Here is a 17,194-nt window from a genome sequence, read left to right on the forward strand (position 1 = left end):
GGGGAGGGGTGGGTGCAGCCACGGGGTAGGGTCGCTGTGAAGGCAGGGAGCAGGGGATAGGTGGGAGCAGCCGCAGGGTGGGGCCACTGTGAAGGCAGGGAGCAGGGGAGGGGTGGGTGCAGCTGGAGGGTGGGGTTTCCTCAGGTAGTTGTTGCTGTATTGGGATTTATTTTCTTTTATTACAACCTTCTTTGCAGAATCAGTTTTTGTAAATGGTCCACAAAGTGACTTGAAACAAAGGAATACTCCCTCAACATACAAGGCTCAATGCGTACCCATTAGTGTGACATTAACAATTACACTGTGCAGATTCTGTGCAGTTTTCATCGACCTAAATGTGTTAAAGTTTTTCACAGCAGTTTTACTTATTTCAGTTTCTTACTGCATACATACCTATGGGGGGTTTTTGTTACGTATTTTGATGTAGTGGTACTTGATACAGACAATCTTTGGGCCATTTCCTTTTTGATTATTAATGGACATAAAATACTCATTTTTTTGCCTAAAATTGTACTGGTTCTGATATAAATACTGCTTCCCATGCTTTCTTTATCTCACCTATTAAAAATGGGCCACTTATAAATCCCAGATCAGTGGCCTCCCAGTACATCCCCCTCGTTTTGGAGCCAGACCCTGAGCAAAGCCCACAGTGTGGGAGCCACAGCGAATCCAACAGAGGCAACGGTTTCCAGGCTTGACAGAGACCACGAGACCTCCTACCCTGGGCATGCGGGTGGCACTGCCAACCAGGTCACTGTTTCTAGGCTTGACAGAGACCACCTGGGACCTCCTACCACAGGGATGCAGATGGCACTGCCAAACAGGTCTGATTCTGAGCTTGCTTAAAAATGCAGTGCTTTCTAATGTAGCAGAATCCAACAACTGGAAACATACCGAGTGGAGCAAAGGCTTCTTCTCTGCCACGTCCTGGTGCTGATGACAGCAGGCCAAGGTCTGGGAACACCCAGACTTACTGTTGTTGATGGTGGCAACTGGTTCCCACTGAACACTGCCTTTGTTTGCAATTATTCCAAAACCTTCTCATTGAAATTTGGGGTTAAGAGATCCTCGATACTGCTGCTCATTTTGCTGTCCTCCGGGGCTTCTTCTTGTCATTCTCTAAATGCCTTTTGCATTATTTTTACTCTATAAACAACTAGGAGGGGATATATGAAATAGTGGTTATGTTCACAGACTCTGGGGCCAGGCAACATGGGTTGGAAACTCCAGCACTGCCAATCACTATGTGACCTTGGGCAAGTTGCTGGCCTTCTCTGTGCCCTGGTTACATTTGAAAAAATGAGGATAATAGGACCACCTGTTCCAGAGGATTGCTCTGAGTGTTCAATGAGGTAATATATGGAAAGGGCTTAGAAAACAACCTGGCACCCATGAGGGGCTCGGTAAGTGCAAGTTATTATTAAACCATGTTGAGCATTTACTGTGCCCTCAGGCACCAGGCTCAGTAACTTGAGATAAATTACCTCATTCATTCCAATGAAAACCTATTTCTACAATTAAGAAAACAAGTTTTCCAAGTTTAAAGTGACTTGCCCAAGAACACAGAGTCCCTAGCAGTAGAACTGCGGTCTGAAGCAAAAACTGTGTTCTTAAAGCTGCACAGTATAAACTCAAACTCACCCATCACAAGAACGCTCATGACAGATTCATTTTATGGGTTTCACTTGTTTGATTTTGCAATCACTGGACTGACCTAAGATGAAGTTTGCTTTCACTGACTTTCCCTCCCACACAGAAATGCTCAAGTCCAGCTGTTCTCTCATATTTTTTCTATGTCTCATTTCCTGCTGCAGATTACAGCTTTGCTAAGTAGCAAGATGTACAGGAAATAAATTGTCCACACAATATTAGCTAATCAATAAATATCAGTTTCAGCCCAGACGGATTATAATCTTTACCAGACCATTTATTTTCTAGAACTCACCAACCTACATATATGCATTCCAAAGTGATACAACAAAAAACATGTCTTAGCTACTCTCACTCTGACAGCCTCACGCCCACTTTTCTGTTGGTTTTGTTTTGGGTGGTGGTAACTTTTCTTGACCTTGCATTTCTTTCTTTCTTTTGCTATTTAGGTTCAAACACACACACACACACACAATTCCCTAGGACTGAATTAGTTTTTTAGAAAGGAATAAAAGTGGCTGGACATGGGGGTCATGCTTATAATCCCAACACTTTGGGAGGTGAGGTGGGAGGTTAAGGCCAGGAGTTCAAGACTAGCCAATGCAATACAGTGAGATTCCATCTAATACTTTTAAAAAATCTTTTAAACTTTATTCAGGCCTGATATTATACCTGTGATCTTAGCTCCCAAGAGGATGGGGCAAGAGAATCACTTGATCCAGGAGTGTGAGGTTACAGTGAGCTATGACATCATGTCCCTCCACTCCAGCTTGGGCATTTACTATGCCTTTGACCCTGTCTCAAAAAAAAAAAAGGAAGACAGTATCTGAATAAATGCTAAAAATAATTGAACCCAACAGGAAAATCATAAACAATATACTTTATTTTAAATGAACAAATTCCTTTATAATGAGATAATAGGTGCAAAAGCATTTTGTAAACAGAAAACACCCATGACCACATTGCTTAGACTAAAGAGAGTTACCTTGAATGGCATTGTGTAGAACAAGGGCTGAGGATTTCTCAAAAATAGGGTAGTCAAGTTTACTCCAAGTTCATCTGTCACCCCATAGGGGCAGTGGGGAAATTTGGAAGGTGAAAGAGGGGAGTGTCAGGGCACAGCCAGGCTGACCGTGGGACTGTCTATACCCACTGTCTCTGCAGATCCAAGAGAGAAACATGAAAGTGCCGCTGAGCAGGAGCAGAAGTAAAAGGAGGGAATTAACTGCATTTTATTTTACAAAGTAGAGAAGGAACACGGCAGGGATCTGCTTTGATGAGCATATCCAGACGCGCGCGAGCTGCAAACTGCTTCCCCTCCCTCATTCCTGCTTTCAGCCATTAGACTGCTCTGTAAAAGTCTCTGACTGCTGCATCTGCAAACGAGTGAGTGACCTCAGCCTGCAGCCTGTGTCTACACAGGGATGTCTGCGCCCAGCCTGCAAGTGCGTTTATGTACTGGCTTGAGATACCTGTACCTGAAAGAGCAGGTGCAGGCCCAGCGCCCAGTGCTGAATGCCCTCCCACTGCGTCCAGGGCACGCCTTGTACAGCCTGCAGGACAGGGGGTACCATGTATAGCCACTAATGACACATTTCTGCCCAGATGTTTCCCAGCATCATCATGCAAGAGCCACCTGGGAAGCTGGGCGACCTCCAAATGCCCCGATTTCCTCCTCAGAAATTTTAGGGTGAGGCCTGAAGGATTAGAACATGGGACAAGGTCCCCAGATGACCCTGATGTGCCCTTGTGGTTAGAAACCATGGAGCCAGGCTCTGCCAAAGGGTGCAAAGGGCAGTTCCAACAAGGCAGCCTTTGCCCCCTCTCTGATTCCACTTTTCTGCAACTTTGTTCTTTCCCAGTCACTGTGGGCCTCAGTACACCTGTCACCTCACGCTCACCTAACTTCCCAGGGAAGATAGTTGGGGAGCGTGGTTAAGTACACGGGCTCTTGGCCACTCACTAGTTGTGAGATCCTTAAACAAGGCACGTACTTGCACTGAGCCCATTTCTCCACTTGATAAATGGGGAGGTCAGAATAATGCCCACCTGGTGGTAGTTTAGTAGGGAAAAACGTCATGTGTAAGACATGCCTACACAGTGCCTGGCCCATCCTAACCACACAGTCTCTTGAAGCCACTATTACTATTATGGTCTGGATTCTAACTCTTTATAATAATAATCTCATCTGGTTCATAGATGTCAGGTCTCCTGCATGACCCTAGGTGTTGCAGGGCTGGGCTGCCAACAGGCTGCTTCTGCTGTTAATTCAGTCCTCAGGACTGGCTGCCATACAGGTGCTGGTCTAAGCTATGAATTCACAGTCCTCAGGACTGGCTGCCACAGGGGTGCTGGTCTAAGCAGGCTCCTCCATTTTGTACAGGTCAAAACAACCCGCCTGTACTGAGAACATACTAGGTGGCAGGTACTGGCCATGTGGAGAGGTCTGTGAGGGGCTCATGGGCCTATGAAAAGCACAGGGCACAAACAAAACCCTCCCATGTGGGTAAGTGATAGCACCATGAGATAAAAGATTAATGAAATAGCAGTTCATGGGATATAAGAGGAGACTTCACACCAACTCACTCTTGTGGTGTCACCCTTTCAAACTTTCCTGGACCCTTGAAGACCAAAGACAAGCCATCTCTATCAAAAGTTTTCATTAAAACTTTGCAAAATACCTTCATATAAGATCATGGGTCTTGTTTCTGTAACTTCCATTCATTCCCAAGATTTTTTTTTTTCAAATGAGAAAGGAATAAATCACAGATATGCTTAATAGAGTCCCTAAGTTAGAAGAGGTCTTAGAAATCATCCAGGCTAATATCCTTACTATGCAGATAAAAAGCCAAGCTTCTTGCCTAAGATCGCAGATTACTAAAGGCCAAGCAGAGGTTATTACCCTAGTCTTTGGCTTCCAGTACAGTTCTATTGCACAACATCATTTAGTCCGATTGAAATCATAACAGGAAGCAGTATTGTCTCTGGCAAAGAGCATGTGTTCATTTATTCAACATTAACTGAGCTCCTGTGATGTGGCCAGTACCACACCACCACCAGGAGTAAAATGGTGCATAGGATAGATATGGGACCTGCTCTGGCAAAGCTTATTATCAGGAGAGACAAGCTAAACAAATGAATTAATTAAATAATTACTTCTCTCAATAAAAGCTAAACAGAAGAAGGGCCTACTTTACTTAGAGTGGTCAGAGAAAGCCTCCTTGACACTTGTGCTCAAGGTCAAAGAAGAGCTGGAAGAAGCATATTCCCTGTGTGGTGACTGCTGGGTGGGTGCAATGATATGTGTTGTTCCAGAATCTCCCAGAAAGACAGAGCAACTGGAGATTAGGGAGTGAGGGACAGATGGCAGCACAGACGATACAAAGATTTAAAGGCTTTGGAAAGGGGTGTGGATCTTATCACAACATGAAAGCAGTTCAAGAAGAGGCAGGGAGCTCACAGTCTGCTCCGCCACCCTCCACGCAAAACACAATCCATGATATCCCCACTCAGCAGGGCCTACGTGCCATTTCCTTTTATTTCTCTTCACACAGAGAGAAGCACACAAAAACATTCAAAAGAGCTAGACAAGGGCTAGAACCCAGGGCTCATGGGATCTAGTCCCCAGATCTTTCTTCCAGACCACCCTCTCGCGTGGAATTAAATGGGGACAGAGGTCCCATTAAACGGATCCAGGTCTTTGGTTTGAATATTCATTTCCCAGCCACAGCTCTGGGATAGGAGTACTACCAGTCACACTCTCATACGAGAAAATGAACGCAGCCATAGAAGAAGACCATGTGAGAAAACCAGGAGAATGAAGCCCAACTTGCTAACCACACTGCACACACTTTATTTCTGATACATCCTCCCCTGTTCCGGGATGAGTTAAATTCACAGATTATCTCTGGAAGTGACAGTCAAATGAGCAATGAACAGTGTATGAAGAGAAAAAATAGCATTAAGGATACCTTGTATGGGCAGGCAATCCTTAAGGCAGCCCCACAATCCACCTAGCCCAGGATTCTATTTCTGTCAGAGATGCTTCAGAGGAGGGTGTGGTCATCTTCCACAGTGTCAGAAGCTGAGTGAGTGGAGTGCTGGAGTTCCAAGCTGGTCTTAGGGGTTACTATGTCAGCAGGGCTCAGTAGCTGCCCTGTAAATATGGACAAGAAGCCTAGAACGGGTGAGGCTGAGCTGGTTTGTTTATTTGCCTGTTCTGTGCATGCCCTTACATGGACAAGACCGAAATGAGGGTCACGCCTGGAAAAATGACCAAGTCCTTAAATGCCGGGTCAAGACTCTCCAAATAGGTGTGTTAGCTTCTTTGTTGCTGTTTTCAGAGTTTTCTCTCTTTAAAATTGAGTGGCCTCTAGTTCCCTTTTCCAACATCCAAACCTATTTATGCCATTGTTAGTTCTGTCTCTCTGCTTTCTCTCAACAGGAAATTTGTGTGTTGTATCTGGATTAATTTCTGATTCTTCTCATAGCAAAGGTTTTGGCTAGAGGCTCCCACACCTTGTCTGCCTCATTGAACAATGGGAGCGATATCCTGTGTGCAGCCCTGTGTACTTTCTCCAGCATGGGGCTGTGCCAGCGGCATCTCCCTGCTGTGTCCTGAGTCTGGGTGAGTCCCAGGGAGGACAGGAATGCTGGCTTGGCAAGGTGTGGACGCAGGAGCTGCATGGACTCTGCAGTCCTGGTGATGCACACCGAGGGTTGAGGGGTGGACATGGCTTCATTCCCCACATTTCTTTCACACAAGCATGATTATAGGGAAGTGCTTCCATATGGCTAGGGAAAATCCCAGCCAAAAACAGCTTCAGCTGGCCTGGTGCAGCGCAGTAACAGACATGAAGGGGCCGTCATGAGAACCGAGAAGAAGCACCGTATATTCATGCAGGCAGGAACCTTCGCCACCTCCATACTCAGCTCAAGCACACGTTTAGAACCTGATGAAATAGCAGTGTCCTGCGGGATGCCCTGGCTCATACCATGTCACTCACGCCCTGCAACTCCAGTTCCCTTCTCCTTTCTTCATATAAACTGATCAAAAACTTTAAACGTTTCAAGGGTTCTTAACCTGGAATATAGTAAATGAGCATCAGGGGTCTGGGCCCAGCCCCACAATATCAGAAGGACAAATTTTGGGTTTATAAGTACACATGCAATTTTACTTTTCAGTGGATTTTGAAAAGGATCTATTATCCCCAAACTGAGAATCAGTATGTGAGAGGGCCAGGGAGGAGAGAGCTACCCTGCACTTCAGGGCCTCCTCTGCATACTTCTCCCAGGAAGGGCTGGTTTCTTGGCACATTCACTCAGCTTCTACCCTAGTTCAATTTAAATTATCTCTATTTCCAATCTCTCTTGGACCTTGACAAAACAAGGTCTTTTCTGATGACATTTCTAAGCTTTTTAAGGCCAATGCTAACTCCAGGCACCTCCCTGGCACCCTGATTTGGCTGTCCTCTTCCCTTCATCCTCTTGCCATAAGCCCCTCTGAATGAACTTCTTTCAGTACACCCCGTCTTTCAAGCTGTCTTCCCCCGAGGTGTACCCTCAAGCTTTGCTTTCTCCTACCCTTCACTCTTTCTGACACTTCCAAGGTTTTTCTCCATACTTATCAGCAGATTCCTTAAAATAAATTCCCAGGTGGATCAACTATTGATTTAAAAATATGTTTACAAATATCCATTTAAGGGTATACATTTAAAGTGTATAAGAAGGGTGATATCCTTTGGTACCCAAATAAGTAGCATTTTTAATAAAAATACTGCTAGGATTTCCTGAACACTCTTTAGGTACCAATGCATGTGGAATGCTCAGCATGGACTGATGTATTTATTCCTGCCAACAATAGCTCTACAAAGGCAGTGTTACTCTTATTCCTGGTTAAAAATGAGAAATCCAAGATACACATGGAAGTTAAATAACTTGCTCTGCTTACACAGGTAGTATAAACAACAGACCCAGAATTTACACTCAGGCATTCTGGCCCAAGACTCCAATTTCTTAACCACTTCCCCATGTTGCTTTTCTTAATTAATTACAGGAGATGTTTCTTAACTTTTGTTGTCCTCAGTTTCCTCATTTGTAAAATGGGTATGACATTATCAAAACCACAATACCAGTAGAATTAAATGATAAGATATGCATGAAGAAAACACTGTTACAAAGCATTATTCAATATTAGTAATAACAGAATGGAAAGAATGTTAAGTACTTGGTTTCCCACCTCCTTAGAAGCTGGGTGTTACGTGCCACAGTCAATGAAGCAAAATTCTCTGGGGAAGACTTCCCTTCCTGAATAAATAACACAGAATTAAAGAATGCCTTTGCTCTTAGTATGCAGATGCACTTAGTATGCAGTATGTGCAGATGTCACATCACAGTGCCCAGAACGACTTTGCAGCCAGGCCGGTGGCAGCACTCTGACTATGCTGACCTGGCTCCTGAGAGATATATCAGAACAGTGTCCCAAGCCATGAATGCCTCCTGTAGACTTCCTGACAGAGGAGACACATGAATTCTGTTCATAATGCATTTTCTGTGATTTGCAGTACAATGCATTCTACACTGACACACCACTATTCAAAGCGACCTCCTTTATGATGTCCATGGATTGGAACTCCCACAGATTCACCGTATCTGATCTCAGCAGGGCCCTTACAGCTCCTCATCTCTCTTTTCACCGTCATTGGAGAGTTCCTTCTGTTCCTTTCCTCCTTGGGAACACAGGTCTCTGAGCCCACCCTCTTAACACTTAACTCTACCTCTTACTCAAGAGTCCAATGAACCCAATAGGCTGGAACTCATTTAATTTCTCTCCTGCAGTTGACATGGTGTCAGGGAAAGTGTTGAGATACACAAAAATCAAGAAAAGCAAAATCCACACTGACAAAAACAAATGAAGCTCTTACAGCAAGACTGATAGGCCAAGCAAGCTGAAACTTGCAGGGGGGAACGAGGAAGGACGCTGTCAACTCTTGTTTCTTGGAAGTGAAATAATGTACCATAACACAGTCTGTCTCAAAACTTTTGTAGTGGCCTAAGTATCCCTCCTCTTGTCCTGGACAAATGCTTCGTTCTCTATATTCTCCCCTTGTCTTCATTTATTGACCTGTTGCAACCAACCTTTCAGCCTGAAATTAATTGTAATCACCCTTGCTTAATGGCACTAATGTAGGGTGACGAGATTCTAACATCTGTAAGGCGGGACCACATGGCCGGGGGGCGGAGCGAGGGCGGAGCAGGGGCGAAGCGGAGGTGCCGGGCGGGGCCTGACAACAAGGCAAACTTTGATAAGCAGTTCTGGATAATCGCTTCTCAGCAATTATTTATTACAGTTTAACATTATAAAATTAACAAAAATAATATAAAATTCATATTCAGGCGAAATAGCCATATGGCGGCCGAAAACCGTATATTCCCTTCTTGTTCTCCAGCCCCTTCGTGCATTCTTTCCAAAAATCGGGACTTTTTTAAAACGCCAAGGGACACTGGGACAAATCGTTGAAAAGCAGGACTGTCCCGCCAAAATCGGGACGTCTGGTCATCCTAGACTAATGACCTTCAAATTTCCAAAGGGAAATTTGGGGCCTATTCCAGGAGACCATTACCACCTGCATTCACCTGCCTGCTCTCTTCATTCCTTCTCAGAATTTCCCTAAATTTCTTTCTTGGCTACATGCTCAGACTGCAGGTGCTCATCGGCACACAACTTACAACCTTCTGCTATGCTCTCTTTGGATGGATTCACTCTCATTTCTAAGCGAATACCAAAAACAAGGGAATTTTGCTCTCAGTCGTGATGGGCTAACATGTTTCACAGCAACCTTCCGACCACAAACAAAATCTGTTTGAAGGCATCGGAAAGGTACTAAGTTATTGGATACTTACAGGGCCAAAATTCTAGAGAGAAAAAAAATCCAGGGATATGGGCTTTCACCTTTATAAATGTCTCCTCTTTGTGAATTCCCTACCCAAATTGACAGCAACATCTACCCAGCTGCTCAGGTTGTTGAACTGACACCATTTTAGCTTCTTTTTTCTCTTTTGTTTTTCTTTCCTTATTCAAAGAATTAGGTAACCATGCTCATTCTACCTTCTAAATATCTATCTCTCCAACTGCTCCTTCATCTATATCCCTTCTGGGCTACCCTAGACCAAGACTTCATTGTTTCAAATGCTCTTTGGCAGTATTTTTGGCAGCGCCTGTGGCTCAGTGGGTGGGGCACCAGCCCTACATACCGAGGGTGGTGGGTTCAAACCTGGCGCTGGCCAAACTGCAACAAAAAAATAGCTGGGTGCTGTGGCAGGTGCCTGTAGTCCCAGCTACTTGGGAGGCTGAGGCAGGAGAATCACCTAAGCCCAGGACTTTGAAGTTGCTGTGAGCTGTGATGCCACAGCATCCTACCAACGGTGATAAAGTGAGATTTTTGTCTCTAAAAAAAAAAAAAAAAGCTTCCCATTTGGACTCTTTGCTTCCAGCCTCACTTCACAGGTAATACAGTCCCCACAGGCCCCCAGAATTATTTTATTAAAAGACAATCTATCCAGGTTACTCCCCTGCCTAAATTGCTTTAATGACTCCACTTCACCTGAAATATAAAATGTAATAATGAAGGCTTTTATGGCCAACTCCTAAATGCCATTCTGTCTTATATTCATGATATTTAATGTGCATTCATGCCAGTGCATCATATTAGTAGTTCCTCAAAAAATCCAGGCTTTCTGCTAGTGTCATGCCACCGACTTTGTGTTTCCTATGCTTGAAAAACCCTGCACTACAATGTTCTCCCTATTTGGAGGAATATATAAGATCCCAACTTCATAAGTTATATCAAACTAAATTAAAATGAATAAAAGGTTTAAAAGCAGAAAAACAAAATCATAAAAGTACTAGCAGAAAACATGCATGAACAATTTCTTCCCTTTAAAGTACAGGTCAACAAACTACAACCCGAGGGCCAAATTAAGCCTGCAGGCTACATTTGTAAATCAAGTTTTATTGGAATGGAGTCATGCCCACTTGTTTTTAGGTATCTGTGGGTGCTTTGGCCCTGCGGTGGCTATACTGGGTAGTTGAGGCAGACACTATATGCCTGAAAAGTCTAAAATATTTATTATCTGACCCTTTACAGAAAAAAAATTTACTGATCCCCAAATTAAAAGATAAAAAAAGACAAGTTACTAAAATAAAAAGACGGAAATTTCTGAATACATAAAACTTAGAAACTATTGATTCTAAAAACACAAAATAGAAAAACTGTAAATCACACTTGAAATAAGTATAACAATCAAAATTTATTATTTATCAGATATTAAAAGCTCTCAACAGTAAGGAAAAGATCAACATTCGAGTAGAAAAGTGAGTAAATGGTTTCAATAGCTAATTGAAAAAAAAAACAATGTCCAATAAATATATGATGATATCATCTACTTTGTTAGCAATCAAAGGAAAATACAAGAAATAATTCGTTCATGATTTACCTGAAAAATCGGCAAATATTTTTAAAAATATTCTGTGTTGTCAAAGGTTTGGAGAGGGAGTACTCTTCTGAGAGATAATGAGAACAACATTTGATATACACTTTGTGGAATAAATCTGATTTTCAGAATACCGGTCAAAGTTATTTCAACTAAAAATGTTAGCATTAGGGAAATGCTAGTATAGTAATAGAGGTCAAAAACGCATCTTTATTATGGTAACATAGCATTGAGTTTAAAACCTACTTTTTTCAGGAGAAACGTGTGACTTCGACTGTCCCCGCACAAGCCTGCAGGTGGCGCCATCGCCGGCACAGACTCCGCAGTTGTCCTCCTTGGCGCTGCTCCCCAGCTGCCGGTCGCAGCCCACTGCCTGCCAACAGAAGCAGGGGTCAGGGGGGTGGGAAGCCAGCGGAGCGCCACTCCGTTTATTTCAAGAACCTTTTTTTATGATGTTGTCTTTCTTAAATTTATGGGTTGCCTCTTTTTTATGAGTACATAGTTTTATAAATCTAAATGATATAAACTCTTACAGTAGAGTATCATCATATGATTCTTATGCAAGTCTCAAAAAATTAAGAATTGAAGCTGTCCCGCCATAGCAACTCCCATTTGTAATTTTTATTTTTATTCAGATAATTTTATGTACCTGAAACAAATGAACATTATAGATGATGTTTCCTTTCTCCCCTCTCTCCCCATCCCTAGGTGTCCTAGTCTCTCATTTCCTCTCCCAAATAAACACTGTCCTGAATTTTATCTATATCTTTCTGGTCCATGGATTTTCTTTAAATATGTTTGTCTCTCTTTTTATCTATATCTCTATGTCCATGTCTTTATATCTGTCTGTATTCCTGATAGATCTTGTCTCCAGTTTTACATGTATCTTGTTATTAGCTATACTTACCCCTATCTCATTATATTATATATTCATTTATATACAATTTTTAAAATATCAGAAGGCATTAATAGGAGAGATGTCTCATACAGACTATGTTTATTCTGCTTTCACTTCTCATTTCATGAGCTACTTTCATATGTACATGCACGTGTGTGTACATTGGGAGCTTCCTTATATAAGAAAAATGCTGTTTTATATTTATTATTTCACAAATGTGTCTTTTATATAATGTGTGCCCCATAATATTGACTGACCTGTTTATCTCTTCCTCCCCATATTCACCCAACTTAACTGACAATTATAAACCTGGTTTACATGCCAGGACTTCGAAGGTGTTACAGCTCACTTACTAATCTTGAACCACCCACCACCCATTTAGACCTGCAGAATGTTGAAAAATTCAAGCTCTCAGAGACTCAATTTCATCGACAGTAAAATAAAGAAAACAATACCAATATATACTTCATAGAGGGTCTAGTAAGGATTAAATGACAAAGATACATAAAACTCTTAGTATAGTGACTAGAACATTGTAAGTGTTTAATAAAATGTGGCCAGTTTTATTATTTCTGTCTGTTTTCTGTTTTGTTTTGAGTAACCCCCAAGTTTCAGCTTGGGGAGTTGCTGAAGCACATTCTATACCAAGATGTCGTAGAGAAAAATAAAACCAGAGAAAGCTGAAACCACATCTATATTCTGTTATTTCTAAAATTTTGGCATTGAAGGGAAGGAGAAAGATCAAATGAAAGTTTTAGGAAGAGGTAAGAAAAGTTCCAAGGAAGTTGAAGAAATAGCCTGTGATTAGAGATATTTTCAAATTCACAAAGGGCTGTCAGAGGAAAGGGTCTATATTTGTTCTCTGTACTTCTAAATGGTGAGAGCTACAGATTTAAGCATAATTTAGTTCAATATGAGAACATTTTAAAACTCAGAGATATCTAATAATAAGTATTTAATCATGGGCTAGGAGACTTCCTGGTGGGAATGAAATTATTATGTTAGTAGCTTCTTTCAATAACTTTTAAGATCCTTTAACCCTGATTATATTATTTTATAAAGATGATAATTAATTATTAATAACAGCTGATTTTTACTGAATGCTCACCTTATGCCTGGAACTATGCATTCTGTACACATAATTTCATTTAATCTTCAAGGAAATCTAATGAGATGCGAGATACCATCTACCTTCATTTTACAAATAAGGAATCTAAACATTACTGTGTTAAATGATTTGCCTACATGATACAGCTAGTATACATATAGGATGTCCCCAGTCACCATATGCAGGAAAAATCATAATAGATATTTTGGAATATGTTTGCCATGAGTGGGAGAGGAGACCCCATGTGTGTGTATAAAAAGGTGGCTAACATGTAGAAAAAATTTTGTAAATATTTTATAAATGAAGGTACATTTCGTTACAATCTCCCATTCCTATGTATGGTGATTTTGGGACAGCCTAAAATTCCCAAAGCCTCATATTTCAGACAAATATGAGGTACCTGTGATTAGGTTACATTGTTTGCGTTTGTAAGGTAAAGTCCTAATGGCAGTTGTCTCCTTTACCTAAGACATGTGCCATACACATGTGCACTGTTTCCCTCTGGTGGGAACTTGCAGCTACTTGTTCAATTTATTTGAGTTTTTTCTCAAATGAGCACACAGTTGTTAATCTACTCAATTTAGTACTTGAGTAGTACTAAACATCAAACACGTGATGCTTGTTTTTCCATTCCTATGATACTTAGGAGAGTGATCTCCAAATCCATCCAGGTTGTTAGAAAAGATACAAAATCTCCACCTTTTTTATGGCTGAGTAGCATTCAGTGGTATGCATATGCCACAGTTTATTAATCCATTCATGTGTTGAAAGGCATTGGGGTTGTTCGAGTATCTTTGCAATTATGAATTGGGCTGCTATAAACATTCAAGTGTAAATGTCCTTATGGTAAAATGATTTTTTTTCTCTTGGGTAGACACCTAGTAATAGGATTGCAGGATCAAATGGTAGGTCTACTTTTAGTTCTTTCTATAAAGGCTGTACTAGTTTGCAGTTCCACCAACAGTGTATGAGTGTGCCCTTCTCTCCACCTCCACACCACCATCTGTTGCTTTGGGACCTTGTGATGTGGGTTATTGTCAATGGGATTAGGTGATATCTCGAAGTGTTTTTGATATAATTTCCCTGATAATTAGAGATGATGAGCATTTTTTCATGTGCTGTTGGTCATTCATCTGTCCTCATGATAAAAGATGCTGTTCATTTCACTTGCCCAGTTTTTAATGGGGTTGTCTGGCCTTTTCTTGTTGATTTGCATAAGTTGCTTAAGATTCTGGTTATTAGCCCTTTGTTGGACTCGGGTTATTCACCCTTGTCATAGCATGCAATTATCTTGTCCCACTGCGAAGGCTGTCTGTTTGCTTTGCTGACTATGTCCTTAGCAGGTCCTATTTATTTATTTTTGATGTTAGTAATGATTTTAGAACCCAAGTCATCTGACATTAAAATCTTAACACTATGCTGTATCTTCATACACCTTAAGTAATAGCTTGTACCTTAAACAAACAAACAAAAAAACAGTTACACGGACCATTGTGTTAATATTTACAAGTACATGTGGAATAACTTAAGAGTGATTGATTTTGGAAACACACTTGCATGGTTGGGATTCAATCAATGAGTAACTTGTGCTCATGCAACTTTCTCCAAGGGGAGCAATTCTACCATTAAATTATAGAAACACTGTTCCTGGGCCAAGCTCTGTCCTCACACATTCATGTCCCTGAGCACTTTGCATTTCATGAGAATGAGAATCGCCCTCTATCTGGTCATCCAAGAGGGGTGTGGGTTTAGGAGCTAGGAGGGGCTTGTTTTGAAGACTATTTTGGGCCTTGCAAGATCTTGGGCAATGGAATACCTCCCCGAGCACTTATATATGCTCCTCAAGTTTTTTAAAGTTATAATTCATCCAAATCTTACAGCCAAATAAAGCACGTGAAAACATTAAAGAAAAATGATATTTCAAAAGAAGGTCTGGTTGCCTTGTGATTCAGAGGCTACAAGCCAGAACTGCCGTGTAAATTGAGGGGCTATTGACTTTTAGCTTTTGTATCACACCATAGTCAACAATAGTCAACTTAAAAAAAAATTCTTGAAGTGTTTTCCACATCTGTGACATCTTCTGAAGTCATGATCTTTAATTATAGTGACTTATTAACTACTAATTGATAAACATAAAATTAATTAACATCAATTAAATAATCATTTTCTATTGTACCAGGTACTACAGAGTATATAAGTTAATAAGACAAGATTCTTACCCTTCAGTGTAATAAGACAATTTACACAAGATTGTGGATAACATAAACACATATTTTAAATATATTAACAGTGCTTTTTAGAATAAATACTCATTTGAAAATCATTATGTCAGCTAAAAAATATTTCACAGTTCCTGCATATGATTTTCTAATCAGCCAAAAGAAAAAGAGTGTTTAAATAAGCAGCACAAATCCAAATCAAGGAAAATACAAATTTTCCAGAGAAGTCTAATTTAATCCTTCAAAAACAACACAATTGTTTTTCTGAATCAATTTCTGTTTGAGATCTTTGAAAATTGGATTCTACCTTAGTAAAAAATCTAGCTTTTCTGCCTTAAAAATCAGAGTATGTTGAGCTGTGATAGTCACAAGGGATGTTCAGAAACATTCATTGCAGCTCTGTTTCAGCCCAGGGTAGGACCACACTTCCTTACCACCTTAGAAGTTTGATAGTTTCATCGACTATCTTTGGGCAACAAAATGTAAATCTATGTGATCCCTGTCATTGCCATAAGAGGTTTTAGGGGTCAACCCGTGAGTCCCAGGTTCCCATTGCATTATTGCTATTATTTCGTTGAAAATGTGGTGAAAGCGATGTTAATTAGTAGGATGTAAGCACTCCAATTTTTACAAATAATCAACACATTGAATCCCACAAAGGCATAAATGTATTCATGATCTATGTATATATGACTTAATAAAAAAAAAAAGAAAATGTGTTCTAATAAAGCCTTCCTCAGCCTGGGCTTCTTAGCTATTCTAAGAGTAGAGACCCCTGCTGATGTAGCTGCGAAAGGAGTACTAGCAAGACAGAACCTTTAATAGTTTTGAGCCACTGAGCTTTGGGGGTTGTTGTTTACTGCTGGAAAACCTATCCTATATCACACAGGAGTACAATTTAGCCATTAATGGATAAAGCAGGGTTATTAATAACAAGGTGATTTTAAAAATTGAAAATTTCACATTGAGATACAGACTTCTGGCCTCTCACACCTTTTACACGGTACATAGTTGCCCCCACTGCCCTGACCACTCACTATGACTACACCTGGAAGTTTCCCTCTGGGCTGGTTCAGAGACATTTGACTTTGACTCCTTATGCTAAGCTATCTATGCACAATACACTTGTTGTACTGACCATTCTTTCCTGAACCAGATTTTATTTTCTTTTCTTTTTTTTTTTTTGTTAGCCTAATGCTTTATTTAACTTCTTTTTAGGTTGTAGAATAGAAACACATTATTTTCTGTGAAGTGAGGATATGGATCAGGGAGAGGAGGAAAAACTGAATGTGCAAGAACAAGAGAAATTACTCGTCAAACAAGTTCCCAGGGCAAGGGAGAGACACAAAGTCCTAACTACAAAGCTAGAAGTTAGAGGGGTTCGAGGTAAATGTTTACTGTCTGACTTAAAAGAAAGCGGTATTTTTAAAAGTTAACTAGTTCTATAGATTATAAAGGTAGCTTCATGAGTACTGTCAGTTTCAATTTTTATAGCTATAAAGGGAGGATCATGAGTAGTGTCAGTTTAAATTCTTCCAAAGTATCTTCATCTACAAAAGAGATTCCCCCAAACAAGATACAGCATACTTTCCTTTCTTTAATAAAATAAAGGGAATTCTGGAGGAATGGATTTTATAGTCCTCTCTTTCACTCTTGAAAGTGTTTTCACAGTCAAAATTGACACTATATTATAATTTACCTCTGAATGGTCAATGAATTTTTCTTAAATCGTTCCAGTCTTCCTTGGGAGATAGTTTCACTAGAAAAAAATTAACCATCTCAAGCTGCTGCATTTTAGACAGAGGCTGATGTTTCCACTGATTAACA

The 17,194-nt window shown here is 40.7% G+C and overlaps 1 protein-coding gene across 1 annotated transcript in view; it reads right to left on the reverse strand.

Moving 5' to 3' along the window:
• ADAMTSL3 (ADAMTS like 3) overlaps window positions 1-17,194 on the reverse strand; it is a 391,341-nt gene that overhangs the window by 191,862 nt on the left and 182,285 nt on the right. The window contains exon 7 of the mRNA XM_012801847.2: window positions 11,389-11,515. Coding sequence (XP_012657301.1) covers window positions 11,389-11,515 — 127 coding nt within the window. The remainder of the gene's footprint in view (window positions 1-11,388; window positions 11,516-17,194) is intronic.

The sequence above is a fragment of the Otolemur garnettii genome, unplaced genomic scaffold (assembly GCF_000181295.1).
Source record: "Otolemur garnettii isolate 467f Iridium unplaced genomic scaffold, OtoGar3 scaffold00011, whole genome shotgun sequence".
Lineage (NCBI taxonomy): Eukaryota > Metazoa > Chordata > Mammalia > Primates > Galagidae > Otolemur > Otolemur garnettii.